General features: G+C 36.1%; 1 protein-coding gene across 1 annotated transcript; it reads left to right on the plus strand.

Annotated features, from left to right (window-relative positions):
• Positions 1–644: 644 nt before the first annotated feature.
• LDL1 (LSD1-like 1) lies at positions 645–11959 on the plus strand. The gene is given in 4 exon segments (XM_086429935.1): positions 645–3050; positions 3053–3292; positions 11530–11606; positions 11694–11959. Coding segments are annotated over 2 exon segments (2547 nt in total). The 5' UTR covers positions 645–713; the 3' UTR covers positions 3263–3292; positions 11530–11606; positions 11694–11959.
• Positions 11960–12999: the final 1040 nt, after the last annotated feature.

The following is a 12999-nucleotide window of genomic DNA, read 5'->3' on the forward strand; positions in this document are numbered from 1 at the left end:
AGATGATTGATTTTGAGGAAGGAGAGTTTAAATTTTTCTCCAGTCTATAAGAGAAAGTCGTGATCTAGGGTAATTTGAAATTTATGGGCATTGAGGTCATCCGTTGAGCGTCATGTTGATGAAGATGGCAATGAGGGCATTGTTGTCATTAAATTTTCAATGATAAAGATAAGGGCATTATTTTTATTTGACATGATAACAATGAAAATGTTGATGATGATCATGATGATAATGAGGGCATTGTTGTCATTACATTTTCAAAGATGATAATGAGGGTATTATTGTCATTCACATAATGATCATAATGGCAATGAAAAATGTTGATGACGATGATATTGAGAATTTTTTTTTGGTTAGTTTACAAGGAAAGACCAAGGTCAAGCGATCATGTTTTCAATTTCAATCAAAACATAAGGAGGCATTTTAAATACTTACGAAAGCTTGAGGTGAATGTACATTCATATATTCCTATCCAACGGTCACAAATCATCAATCAGACAGTTTCGCCCACGTAGAGATAAGCCACCCTGGACATGGACCCACAACCCCACTGAATTTGTCTTTTTGTATTTTGTCTATCTAGTCAACTCGCGAGTCACATCAATGAAGCCCGAGTTTCGTAATCTAATTCTAATATCAAAACCCTAGTCGTCCCGATCAAATTCATAGCGAGCGGAGCGAAGCGAAAGCCGTGCGGACTGAAACTCCCCACCATGGGAACAGAACCTGCAAATCTCCCTCTTCAAACTTTCCAAGATCCAATGTCGTCAAATCACCTCCCAAACCCTTCCAATCTACCCGAAAACCACACTACAGATCCGGAAAACCACTGTGTTGACCCCCATGTCTCATCGGAAAACCACCTTGCAGAATCCTTAATCGAAAAGTACATGAAGGACACTTCAGAGGCGATCCCGGAAAACCACCAACCAGACGAAATAGCTCCTCCTGCGAAGAAACGTAGAAGGAGAAAGAAGCAGTTTCCAGAGATGATTCCATCCGCCGCAGCTGTAAACGGACTTCGTGTCCTTCGTCCACATGCGAAATCCAACGTATATAACGAGAAAGTGATGGATGAGATCATCGAGATGCAGATCAACGATAATCCTTCGTATTCGAAGAATCGGAGACGTAAGATTGCAGATCTCGCTAGAGAAGTTGATATCGAAGCTTTGATCGCAATTTCAGTTGGATTTCCTGTAGATTCGCTCACAGAAGAAGAGATCGAGTACAATGTTGTTCCTTTACTTGGTGGAGTTGATCAGACGAACTACATCATAGTTCGAAATCACATACTCGCAAGGTGGAGATCGAATGTGTCAGTGTGGATGACGAGAGATCATGCTTTGGAGTCAATTAGATCTGAGCATCGAGGGCTGGTAAGCGCGGCTTATTCGTTTCTTCTTGATCATGGATACATTAATTTCGGTCTCGCTCCATCGATCAAAGAAATGTGTTTGAATCCGCCAGGAGGAAGAGCAGAGAAGGCGAATGTGATTATTGTTGGTGCAGGTCTTGCTGGATTGGCCGCCGCCCGGCATCTCTTGTCGTTAGGGTTTAAAGTTGTGATCTTGGAAGGTAGAAATCGGCCGGGCGGCCGTGTTCGTACGAGAAAAATGGTTGGTGATGATGTTGTTGCCGCAGCAGATCTCGGTGGTAGTGTTCTCACCGGAATTAATGGGAATCCACTTGGTGTTCTGGCTAGACAGCTAGGGTTTCCACTCCATAAGGTACGCGATATATGTCCGTTGTATCTTCCTGATGGAAAGGCTGTTAATTCCGAGATGGATTCAAGAGTTGAGGTTTCTTTCAATAGGTTATTAGATAAGGTGTGTCAACTTCGACAATCAATGCTAGATGAGGTTAAGTGCGTCGATGTTTCTTTAGGTAATGCACTCGAAGCTTTCAGACGTGTTTATAAAGTAGCAGAAGAGCCGCAAGAGCGGATGCTATTAGATTGGCATCTCGCAAATCTTGAATATGCGAATGCTTCGTTGTTGTCAGATCTATCAATGGCATTCTGGGATCAGGATGATCCGTATGAGATGGGTGGCGACCACTGTTTCATTCCTGGTGGGAATGCGCGGTTCATCCGTGCACTTGTGGAGAATCTTCCAATCTTTTATGATCGAACTGTTGAACGTATACATTACGGTTCAGACGGGGTTATGGTCTTTGCGGGTGGACAGGTTTATCGTGGGGACATGGTTCTGTGTACGGTGCCATTAGGTGTGCTCAAGAAAGGATCGATCGAGTTCATCCCCGAGCTTCCACAACCGAAGAAAGAAGCAATTTCGAGGATAGGTTTTGGTTTGCTAAATAAGGTTGCAATGTTGTTTCCTTACGATTTTTGGGGTGGAAGCATTGATACCTTTGGGCATTTGACGGAGGATTCAAGTATGCGAGGAGAGTTCTTTCTGTTTTATAGCTATTCTTCTGTGTCGGGAGGCCCACTTTTGGTAGCTCTCGTTGCAGGGGAATCCGCTGTCAAATTCGAAACTATGTCTCCTGTTGATGCCGTGGGTAGGGTTTTGGATACATTGAGAGGGATTTTTGCTCCAAAAGGTATTCTGGTTCCCAACCCTGTTCAGGTTGTTTGTACTCGTTGGGGGAAAGATCGGTTCACATATGGATCTTACTCTTATGTTGCAATTGGGGCTTCGGGAGATGATTACGACATTCTTGCAGAAAGTGTGGGAGATGGAAGGGTTTTCTTTGCTGGAGAGGCAACAAACCGACGGTATCCCGCGACAATGCATGGAGCTTTTCTTAGTGGGTTGAGAGAGGCTGCCAATATATTGAGAGCAGCTAATAAAAGATCCTTGGTTCTTCCAGAAAAAGCAAATAATGCTAGAGAGACAAATAATGCCAATGCTAGAGAGGTAAATCAAGTTGGAGAGGAAAATGACGATTTGGATGGGCTGTTTGAGACTCCCGATCTGACTTTTGGGAGCTTTTTGGTTCTGTTTGATCCAAGATCAGTTGATCTTGACTCTCCATCATTGTTGCAAGTGGGATTTGGTGGTGCGAAGTTGGCTTCTGGTCTCTATTTTTATACTGTTTGATACCGAGAAAACAGGTCATGGAGCTGAAGGAAATGGATGGAGATGGAAACAGGGTAAGGGCGTTGAATCGCAACTTTGGGGTAAGATTGGTTGGGAGGAAAAGTTTGGGTAGTGTTGGAGAATCTCTTATAGCCGGCATAAAAGCTGCTAGAGTCAATCTCAATGGGAAAATCACAAATGAATCCCACCAGATGTAGGAAATTTCTCCTTCCAGTTCCATTTGATAGGTATTAATGCCCAACTCTTGGAATTATTACTTTGAAGATTTTCATTCTGGTTAACTTCAAATTAAGTAGATGGGTAGAGCTCGTAGTGCCTTGGATAATTAATTGATTTTATGCTTTTGGGACATCTTTCTTGTTTAAGAATTGCTGCTCTGAGTGGTAGAACTCGTAAGTCGTACATCTTAGTGACCATATTCTGGACCCCAAATATATCTTTTAATTTTATAGATTGCATAATTCCTAGTTATTTTTTAACAGCTTCATGATGGGCCAAGATTTAAATGGGGACTTTTATGTATGCTTGCCTTTCTTCATTATTGTGTTTCTTTGTATGATCATTATGAACAAATCCTTTATCTAAGTTACTGTGTATGACATGGGTTCTGCACAATTAGGTTTCAACACTCAACTAGAGAAAATATTGGGGTTTTTTTTTTTGTTAAGTATAAAGATTCTAGAATTAAGGATAATGAGAAAGAGAACAAGGGAGGCCGAGATAGCCCCCACAACAGAAAAAACAACTTACAAGGACAAAACTAAGTGAAAAACAAAACACAAACATAAATCAAATGAAAACAACAAGCAAAAAGAGCAATACTAAGAGGCTCACAAGCTATCCCATCTAAATACAAGATCTTCAAAGAAAATCCTGATGAACTCCTTGTTTAGCTTAGTCCAAAAGAACATCAATCCTAATATCTCCATATAGACTATGTGTGCTCATTTTTCTCCTTGCCTTTGAACACCCTGTTGTTTCTCTCATTCCAAAGATCCCACTTTATGGCCGAAGGAAGAATAGACCACAAATGCCTCTTTTTGTGAGAGAAGATATTGTAGCCCTACCCTTTTAGCAAAGAAAGGAAGTTATTGGGAATAACCCAACTTATTTGAAATAAGGAGAGAAATGAACACCAAATACCTCGAGAAAAAGAGCAATGAATAAGAGTATGATCCACAGGTTCCCCATCTTTCATACAAAGAGGACAAAAATTGAGAGTGATCAACCATCGAGATATCAAATTATCTAAAGTAAGAATCCTCCCTAAAGAAGTGAGCTAAGTGAAAAAGGATACTTTGGTCGAAACAGAAGATGACTAAATGACTTAGGTTGGGTATGAATTTACTGACTTTGTAATAAGGGCTTTGTAATATGTTCTAACAATAAATCTCTTATCTTTAGCCTTGACCCACACCCTCTTATCATGATCGTTCTCCCTAAGTTGGATTTCATTTAAAAGGTTGAGAAGAGATGTCACACCGGTTGTTTCCCAATCGTAGAAATTTCCCCTAAAACCCAAGTCCCAAGAATAAGTATTATCGTTGTAAATTAGGCATTATTCAATTGAACAATTCTTACTTAATGGACGGACATACAAAGATGGGTATTGAGATGACATAGTTGAATTCCCACACCACCTATCTTCCCAAAATTGAATCCTATTCCTTGACCCCACCCTAAAACTTATCTTTTTCTTAAAATCACTAACCTCCTTCAAAATCCCCCTCCACACACTACAACCATAACTCCCTTTGCCTCCCCACTATACCAACCAAATCTCTTTTTTTCCATATTTCGCATGCACTACCTTCCTCATCCACAAGTTATCCCTCTCTTCATCGAACCGTCATAGCCATTTATCCTAAAAAGCTCTATTTATTAACCTTAGGCCTCTATTGGATTCTTGCCCAACCATTGAAATAGAGTTGGCATGAAATGGGATTATGCTGCTCATTTAGGCAGGTTGTAGCTTCTATATCTTTTGAGAGCAATGAATCTAAATTTTGTTGTTTAATCTGTCGTAAAAAAGGATGCAAATGAGGATGGCATTGAATTTGATGATTTTGATTTGTTGATGAACCCTAACTTGGATTCATGATGCAAAAGAAGTATAACTGAACAAATTATCCCTAGAAAAAAAAACAATAAGAAGAGTTTTTCACAAGGAAGAACTATGTTATTATCAAATATCAAGTGTTCGATTGTGATAGAAGGATGGATTTTTTCCATTGGATAGCCAAGAAGTAATAATATCCTATACTTCAGGTTGATGGTTTCTTGTTGAGGAGAAAACAAAGATTTGAGATTAATGCTTTGCACTTCTATTGCAAACTCTATTTGAAGGCTTAACCTAAGCTTGATGGATCAAGATCAATATTTGATGGTAGATGTCAGAGGTCTTGTTGTAGACTAGCACCTAAGTGCATAAGAGGTGCTTGAGACTTTTATGAAGGTAATGGAGGAGTTTCATGAAAGGAATGTTGTGTTCATTGTAGCTATGTGTTTTTCGGCTAGGCAAATCCCACTTTACTTAAGAAATTGGAGTTGCCACCATTCATTAGTTTTAGGGTGTGACTAGTCACCCAAAACAGAATTTTCTTTTGAAAGTCATTTTTTCAAAGAAAAGTGGCTCCAAAGGTCAAACTAAAGAGATATGGGTAAGGAGATTCGGTTGAAGAGTGGGTAAGGTGTAGCTATGTGGTCTTCTGAAAGGAAAATCCTACCCTCCTTTCATCACATGAATTCTCTAGGAGGGAAGGAAGATCTAAAACATTATCGGGCAATAAGCTTGTTGGGGAGTGTCTATGAGAATTTCTTTATGGTTTTTACATCTAGACTTATAGAGGTTTTGAGCTCATTATTTCTCATTTTTAAGGAGACTTTGAATGAGGTAGATAAAGTCTAGGCGGGGCATGGGATGGCTGATGAGTGTGTTCGTTCAAGAACCCAAAGTGGCATTATTGTTGTTATATACGCATGTAGGAGTAGTATAAAAAGTAATTTTAAATTCTTGGACTATAATTGGAAGAATTATTTTTGGGGTGAAATTGAGAAAAGGGTTCTCTACTGTATAATGCTATCTTATTGGTGTTAGTTTCGTACTTTTCAATTGTTTTTGTTTTTTTTTTTTTTGTTGGGCTCTCAATCTCCCTTTCTCATTGTGGAATCATTTTAGCAAACCTCGTTCAAATTTCAAAGTGTAGACGAGTTATTTGGAATGCATTTTATGTTGTTTGAAGTTTATAGCATTAATATAGATATTGCTAATAATGAGGTCATGGGAATAAAGGGGTCATAAATATTGTTGAACTTGCTAGCTTATTGAGTTCGGGCCGTTAGATGGATAAGTTGCTTTGGTCGTACTTCGGTTTTCGTATTGGAGCAAATTATTGTTGACTCTACTGCACTTTAAATGGAGACTAGTGGTCTCACATAAAGAATGCCTATCGGAAGGTGGTGAGATTACTCTTATCCATGCGGAAGCGCCCAATGAATTTTCTTCCCTTATTACCTATAAAACTTTTTTTTTACCCTTATTCTTTAACCTTGTTTTGGTGGTTAAGAAGATTTAGAAACTTGAGAGAAGTTCCTTTTGTTATGGTTAAAAAAAAACAAAAACTTAATGAAATATACCATTTAGTACATTGTAAAAAAATTATTTGTGGTTCTAAAAGCAAAGGGAGGTCCTGCTTTTTGACCCTTAGAGGTTGAAAAACTTGGCCTTTCTAGGGAAATGGTTATGGGAGACCAAAAGTAACCAAGAAATAAGTCTTTCAAGTGAGTAATTAATTGTAAGTTTGGTAGTCGCAATTGGGGATGGGACGACAATGTTGTAATTCAGCTTATGATGTTTGTGTTTGGAGAGAAATCTCAAACTTGTATTTATTTGAAAGTTTATGATGCGTTGACGTAAACCTTCAATCGTCCATGATGGATTTATATACTATAGTGTCCAGTTGTCTTGAGAGTAAGTGGTTGTGGGGTATGGGATTATTTGGTTAGGAGATGTTTGAACGATTGGGATTGGTCATGTTGGTTGCTCGTCTTAAAATATCCCGATCATGTATATGAGGAATGATCACATTTGGAAGTTAGAATCTAAGGGGAAGTTCGGAGTTAATACGTTTGGCTTGAGCTTTCCTGAATACAAGAGGATCTAGTGACTTTAGTTTGATGAGATGCCATATTTTTTGGGGTATTGATGCTAGAAAAAAACTTTTATGATAGTCATCTCCTCCTTTTTCGTTTCTTAACATCTCAAATATTGGAACTCTTCTCTAGCTCTTTAGTATTTGGTGGGTTATGCTCAAAAAATAAAATAAAATTGGTGGATCATTCAAAGTTGGAACTAGTCACAAAAAACTCGATCCCCTCCCCCCAAAAAAGTCTCATTTAAAAAGCCTTTTTCAATTGTAAGTCTATAACGATTAAAACAATAAATAAATAAAAAAAACTCGTTTTTACGTTTTAAACACATTTTTAAGTTTTAAACATTTAAAAAAAAAAAAAAGTAATAAAAACCTTCTTTTTATAAGCCTATGGTTAATTTGTATTGCCTTATGGTTGTTTGTCATTCGGTTCATAAATGTTTATTGGTTTTGATGATAATGTCTTGATGTTGTGGTTTTAAAATTGTTTCAAGTGTCTTATTTTACTCTTTTGATATGTTGATGTTTAAATTTTTGTTAGCATCATAAAATGTATACTTATGCATGGAAACATGTTATCATGCATAGATAGTGAATAATAGTATTTTTCTTACTCAAAAATATATTGGAAACTTGGAATAAATGTTTAATATATACATGTTTGGAAAGATATTATCATGCATAGATAGTCAATAATAGTATTTTTCTTACTCTAAAATATATTGGAAACTTAGAATAAATGCTTAATGTATTATTTACATGTTTGGAAACATGTTGTCATGCATAGATAGTCAATAATAGTATTTTTACTTAAAAATATATTGGAAACTTAGAATAAATGCTTAATGTATTATATATTCTACGATATATTTTTTATAATTTTTTTTATTATATTTATTGTTTTTTCCTATTTTATTCTCGTTTCTTTCCCCTTTTTCTGAAGTTTGCCCCTCCCATTTTTAACCCGTATTCCGACTTGGTGACTGGTTGGAATAAGAACCTATTTCAGAAGTATGGTGATGAATTTTGTGGAAATTGTTTCCCTTTTCAAGTAGTTAGACTGTTTAGAAAAAATAAAATACTAAGATCTTTGATGACAGGTACGAATCCGATGAGCATGATATAAAGAAGTTTCAATCAAAACTATTCTTGTAGAATTCAATTTAAGGGAACTTTGTGTTGTTTTCTTCCACAAGTTAGAGGGTTTGTCCCAAAAGATGTCTCCAATGGTGAATAATTAATCTTAGATGGTGGTTCCCCTTTAGGTATTCTCTTATCTATTATTTTTATTTGCAGATTTTTCTTCCGACTTTTTTTCTTCTTGTATTTAATACAAATTAAAAAAATCATTCTTCTTATGACTTCAGTGTGTGGTTTGGCATCTTTGAAGTGCAAGGTGATTTTGTAGTGAGTGGATAAGGCCTTGATAATGTGAGTGCACACGTCAATCATCGTTCGCTCATGAGCATACACCTTAATTGTCGTTGGCACGTGAGCATACTCGTTGATTGAAAGGTTGGGTGAGATGACCTAGTTTCTATATGAATCAATCGTAAATGGGTTGAGTCAGTTTTAGGGCATACTTCATGAGGCACTAGGCCTTGAGTAGTCATTTAGAGCGAAGTGATATAAATCCATTGCCTCATGTCTATGAGTTGAGTCATTTGGCCGAGCATCAGACGTAGTTATATTATGATTATGGATGCGACTGAATATGATGGTTATGAGATAAACCTAATTTAATTTTTAAGAAAACGTATATTAGGTTCGTATATTGGGTTCTTCACGCTAAGGTGGTGATGTGACGACTAATCAATATGAATTGATTTCTAGCATTAGGATTCTTCAAATACCATAAATATGAAAGAGGGGAAATTCAAATGAAATCTACCTTGTAAATTTATTCGGTTGACTATTGGGAAATTTATTGTAACTACTGATTACATTCAGGTCAAAGATCTTACCCAATCCTTGGGGTTTATTTTCAATGGTTCATCATGAATTATATATAGGACCAATAGTTGGAATGTCCAATTAGTGGAGCCTGACATGGGGTCTAAAACCAATTAAGCTAACTAAACCTGTATGGAATTTTTTTTTTCATAGGCTGTATGCAATTTTCTATGACACCCCCAACATCATGGTAAGAAAAGTTTGATAATTTGAGCTTGTCTGCCTTGTCAAAGTAATTCACTTGAATAAATTTGAAATTTATGTGATCAGTGAAATTACAAAGATTCATTTGTGTTTGTACGTGGAGATGAGAAACAAGGCGGCGTGATTTAAGGTTGACAATCAAGTAATTAAAAAAAAAAAATTGAGATGTGAAAGACTTGGGTTGCATTGGATAGGTCTTGATGCTAGATGAAAATGGATCAATTAATTGTAGTCGGGAAGTTTTGAGATTTTGGAAACACCCTTTGAATTCAACAATGAGGTGGTATATGACTGTGTATCTAAATTGGTACTATACTTTTTTATTGTACATTAAAAATATAATGTATTTGAGGTAGATAGGCTACATAGATGCACTAAACCCAAGAGATGATCATTGGAATGGATTTATTCAGGTGTTCAGACACATTGAACTTGGTGGTATTCCATTATGCATAGAGGATAAATGATGAAAAATGGTTGGGGATTTAAGCTACTGATGGATGTGTTTACTTTTGCTTGGGCCTTTATTGCTTTAAAATGCACTAAAAGGTTGTGCATAGCTCAATTAATCATGAAATTAGGGCACATTGACTTTTGAAAAGGCAAGCATATGGTGAAATGGTTGGGGAAACCTTTTAGTAGATGTAATGTCATGGACCCAGCATGTGGTTACCATTCTAGCATTATTACTACTTGCAAGATTTAAAATCACATTTCGATGCAGTGTTTCATTCAGGAGAAATATCAAAGCGCTCTCAGATTGGAACATGGGAGACATTCCGGTTTTTTCAAAACATTAATGTTTTGGGGTCAATTTTGTGTTCTGGTCTCGGCCGAAACCAGAATGCTCCATTGAAAGCATTCCAAAATGGCATGAAACTTTGAACCATGGGTGTTTGCATCTAATTGTGTTTAGTAAACATGCAAGGATATAAAAGTGCATGTTTGGATATTCTTTAGCATTTTATATTGTAAGGCAATCATTCTTTATTTATTTTTTTATCAGTAAACCTGTTTTTAATGAGATTAGTAACTCGATGATGGTAGGAATTGAATCCATAGACTTTACCAACTATTCTAGCTGGCACCTTCCTTTGTGAGGCAATCTTATCTTGATGAAGTAGTGGGATTGAGTACATCCAATATGATTACACACTTGAGACGATATTCTAGTTCAAAAAAATTATATTCCCTTGCACGACATCTCAGTTTGACTCTGTATATTATTTTTCACATTATTTACATGGGGGATCATTATATATGTGGATAACATTCCCATGTTTTAATTGGAGGGGCCTACCTACTCAACCGACTGCTACTCTCCATGTTATTTTTATTTTATTACTGAATCTTTGTTTTGTTTTGATGGTGATGATGACTTTCCATATTTTGTTTAACAGTTTTAACAATTGTTTATTTGTTTCCTTTTTTAAGTTGATTGAGACTATTATTAATTGGGAGAGACCCGTTTTCGCTACATGTCTCTCCATCATTTCTTTATTTAAGATATTTATGGATGTTCTATGTATTTCTAATTGCATCAATGTTATATTAAAAAAAATTAGGTATGTCTAGTAGTATCTGTATTTAACTCAATTCATATCTAATCCCTTTATTATCTCTAATTGGAATATGTTGTTGCATTTTAATTTGTGAATTTGGTTAGCAAAGATTTATTTTGATTATTCATGAACGTTCACTGCATTTTTTCCAACCGTAGCAATTGATATTGCACTGTATTGAACCCTGGCAGGGGCTTACGGCTTACTAGGTTTTGAATTCACATTTGAAGATTTTTTTTTTTTTTTTTTTTTTTTTTTTTTTTTTTTTTTTTGTGGAGGGGTGGGGGGGGAGGGTGAAGCCATAAAAATGGTTTTTTGTGTTGTTGATTTCAAAGTCAGTATGTTTCATGGTTGTGGCTTGATTGATTGGGAAGTCAACATAGCATTGGAAGCAATGGCAGGTAAAGTGCATTTCATGTCTTAGTGAAATTGATAGTTGTGCTCTTATACTGTAATTGTGTTTTTTTTTTTAAACAATATTTGATCTCCTCTCAGTAAAATTATCAAACTGTGTGGATAAGAAACCCTAACAAGCTGTGCATATTCTATCATTTATGCAAAAATCCAATGATCATTATGAAACAATGCTGACAGGTCTAACTCCGAGGAAAGATGCTGACAGGTCCAAGGATCCTTCTCTGCTCATCAATGTGGGTCCACAGAATTACAAGGTACAATCCGAATCCTTCATAGCTAAAAAAACTCGTCAAGTATACATAATAAAAGGGAGCGCCCCGTTATAATTGTTTCTCTTGCAGGGTGGGGGGGTTGGACCCACTAAAGTATGGCTCTTGCATTTGAGATTCCTTGGCCACACGATCAACATTAGGTCAACGACGATGTAGGTTATTCTTTCTTAGTCAGGAAAATGGAACATTCCAAGCAGTGCAGAGAGAATTGGTATTATTGGCCTCACCAGCCCCATTGATTGAAATGTAAAATTCATTTTTTAGGTTTTTCAGTAAGCAAATTCTCTGTGTACTGTTATTTTAATAGAGTACTACATTCCATTATTTTTAGTTAATCTTTCTTTTGAGTCTCTCTAATTTTAGTACATTTATTGAAGGAAAATAGTATACTCCTCTTAATTGGGCTTTTTTAATATAGAACTCTCTCATGAAATTTGACAAACCTTGTAATTATTAAATAATTAATTTCTAAATTTGGAAATTTTCCTCTAATGAATCGCCTGTATTTCCTTGTACACTTGCACAGGAAAATATTTAAAACAATTGAAAGGATGATTTCCATGACTGACCTGAATTCAAAGTGGTCCTTGGGCCCTCTCTTACTAACAGAAGAATCCAATATAGAAATGATGATCTCTTGAAGTGATTCCCCAAATTCTCTAAATAAGGTACGAATAAACGAATTTAATTGCTGAATGTGATAACATTTCCTCTCCTTATCCTCAATTTTATTTTCTTCAACATTCAAATCTCAATAGTAACAAAAATAAGATATTTTTGTGACCGGTAATGGTTTTTGGAAGAAAACTAAAAACTTCATTTACATAATCAAGATTTTTTATTTTCTATTTTTTTAAATTATTTATGAAACTTTTACAATGCAACTCGATTTTCAATGCCACACCTCTGATCTTCCAATAAACTCACTCTATTACACCTTACGATTTTAAAATTAATTTTTTTAGAAAAATCGGAGCAACTTTAAGAATCCCTTCCCCCCCCCCCCCCCCAACCTTCATTTTCCCTAAATATTGTTTAATATACCTCTTTTATCATAATCTATTTGGATTTGAACCTAATCGCCACAACGACTTCTTCCCCTGTAGAGGATGGTTCATCACTCTCAACATTCAAAACCCGAGTCCCCTATTTTACCTTAAAGATAAGATTAGATGTGTTTCAAACTCATTATCTTGTTAGTTCTTCTTCCTTTCTTACCATGCCACAAAAAACATGGAACATTAATCTAGCTTGGCCTCAACATTTGTAGTTATATAGAATAAGGAAAGAAAATAGACTCAAGTATTTTTTTAAAGTCATTTTTTTATGGGTGCTTCCTCAAGTTATGCAATGTGTCAATCTTGATCTTCTAAAA

The sequence above is a fragment of the Akebia trifoliata genome, chromosome 2, assembly GCF_017979445.1.
Source record: "Akebia trifoliata isolate Shusen 1 chromosome 2, ASM1797944v1, whole genome shotgun sequence".
NCBI classification, from domain to species: Eukaryota; Viridiplantae; Streptophyta; class Magnoliopsida; order Ranunculales; family Lardizabalaceae; genus Akebia; species Akebia trifoliata.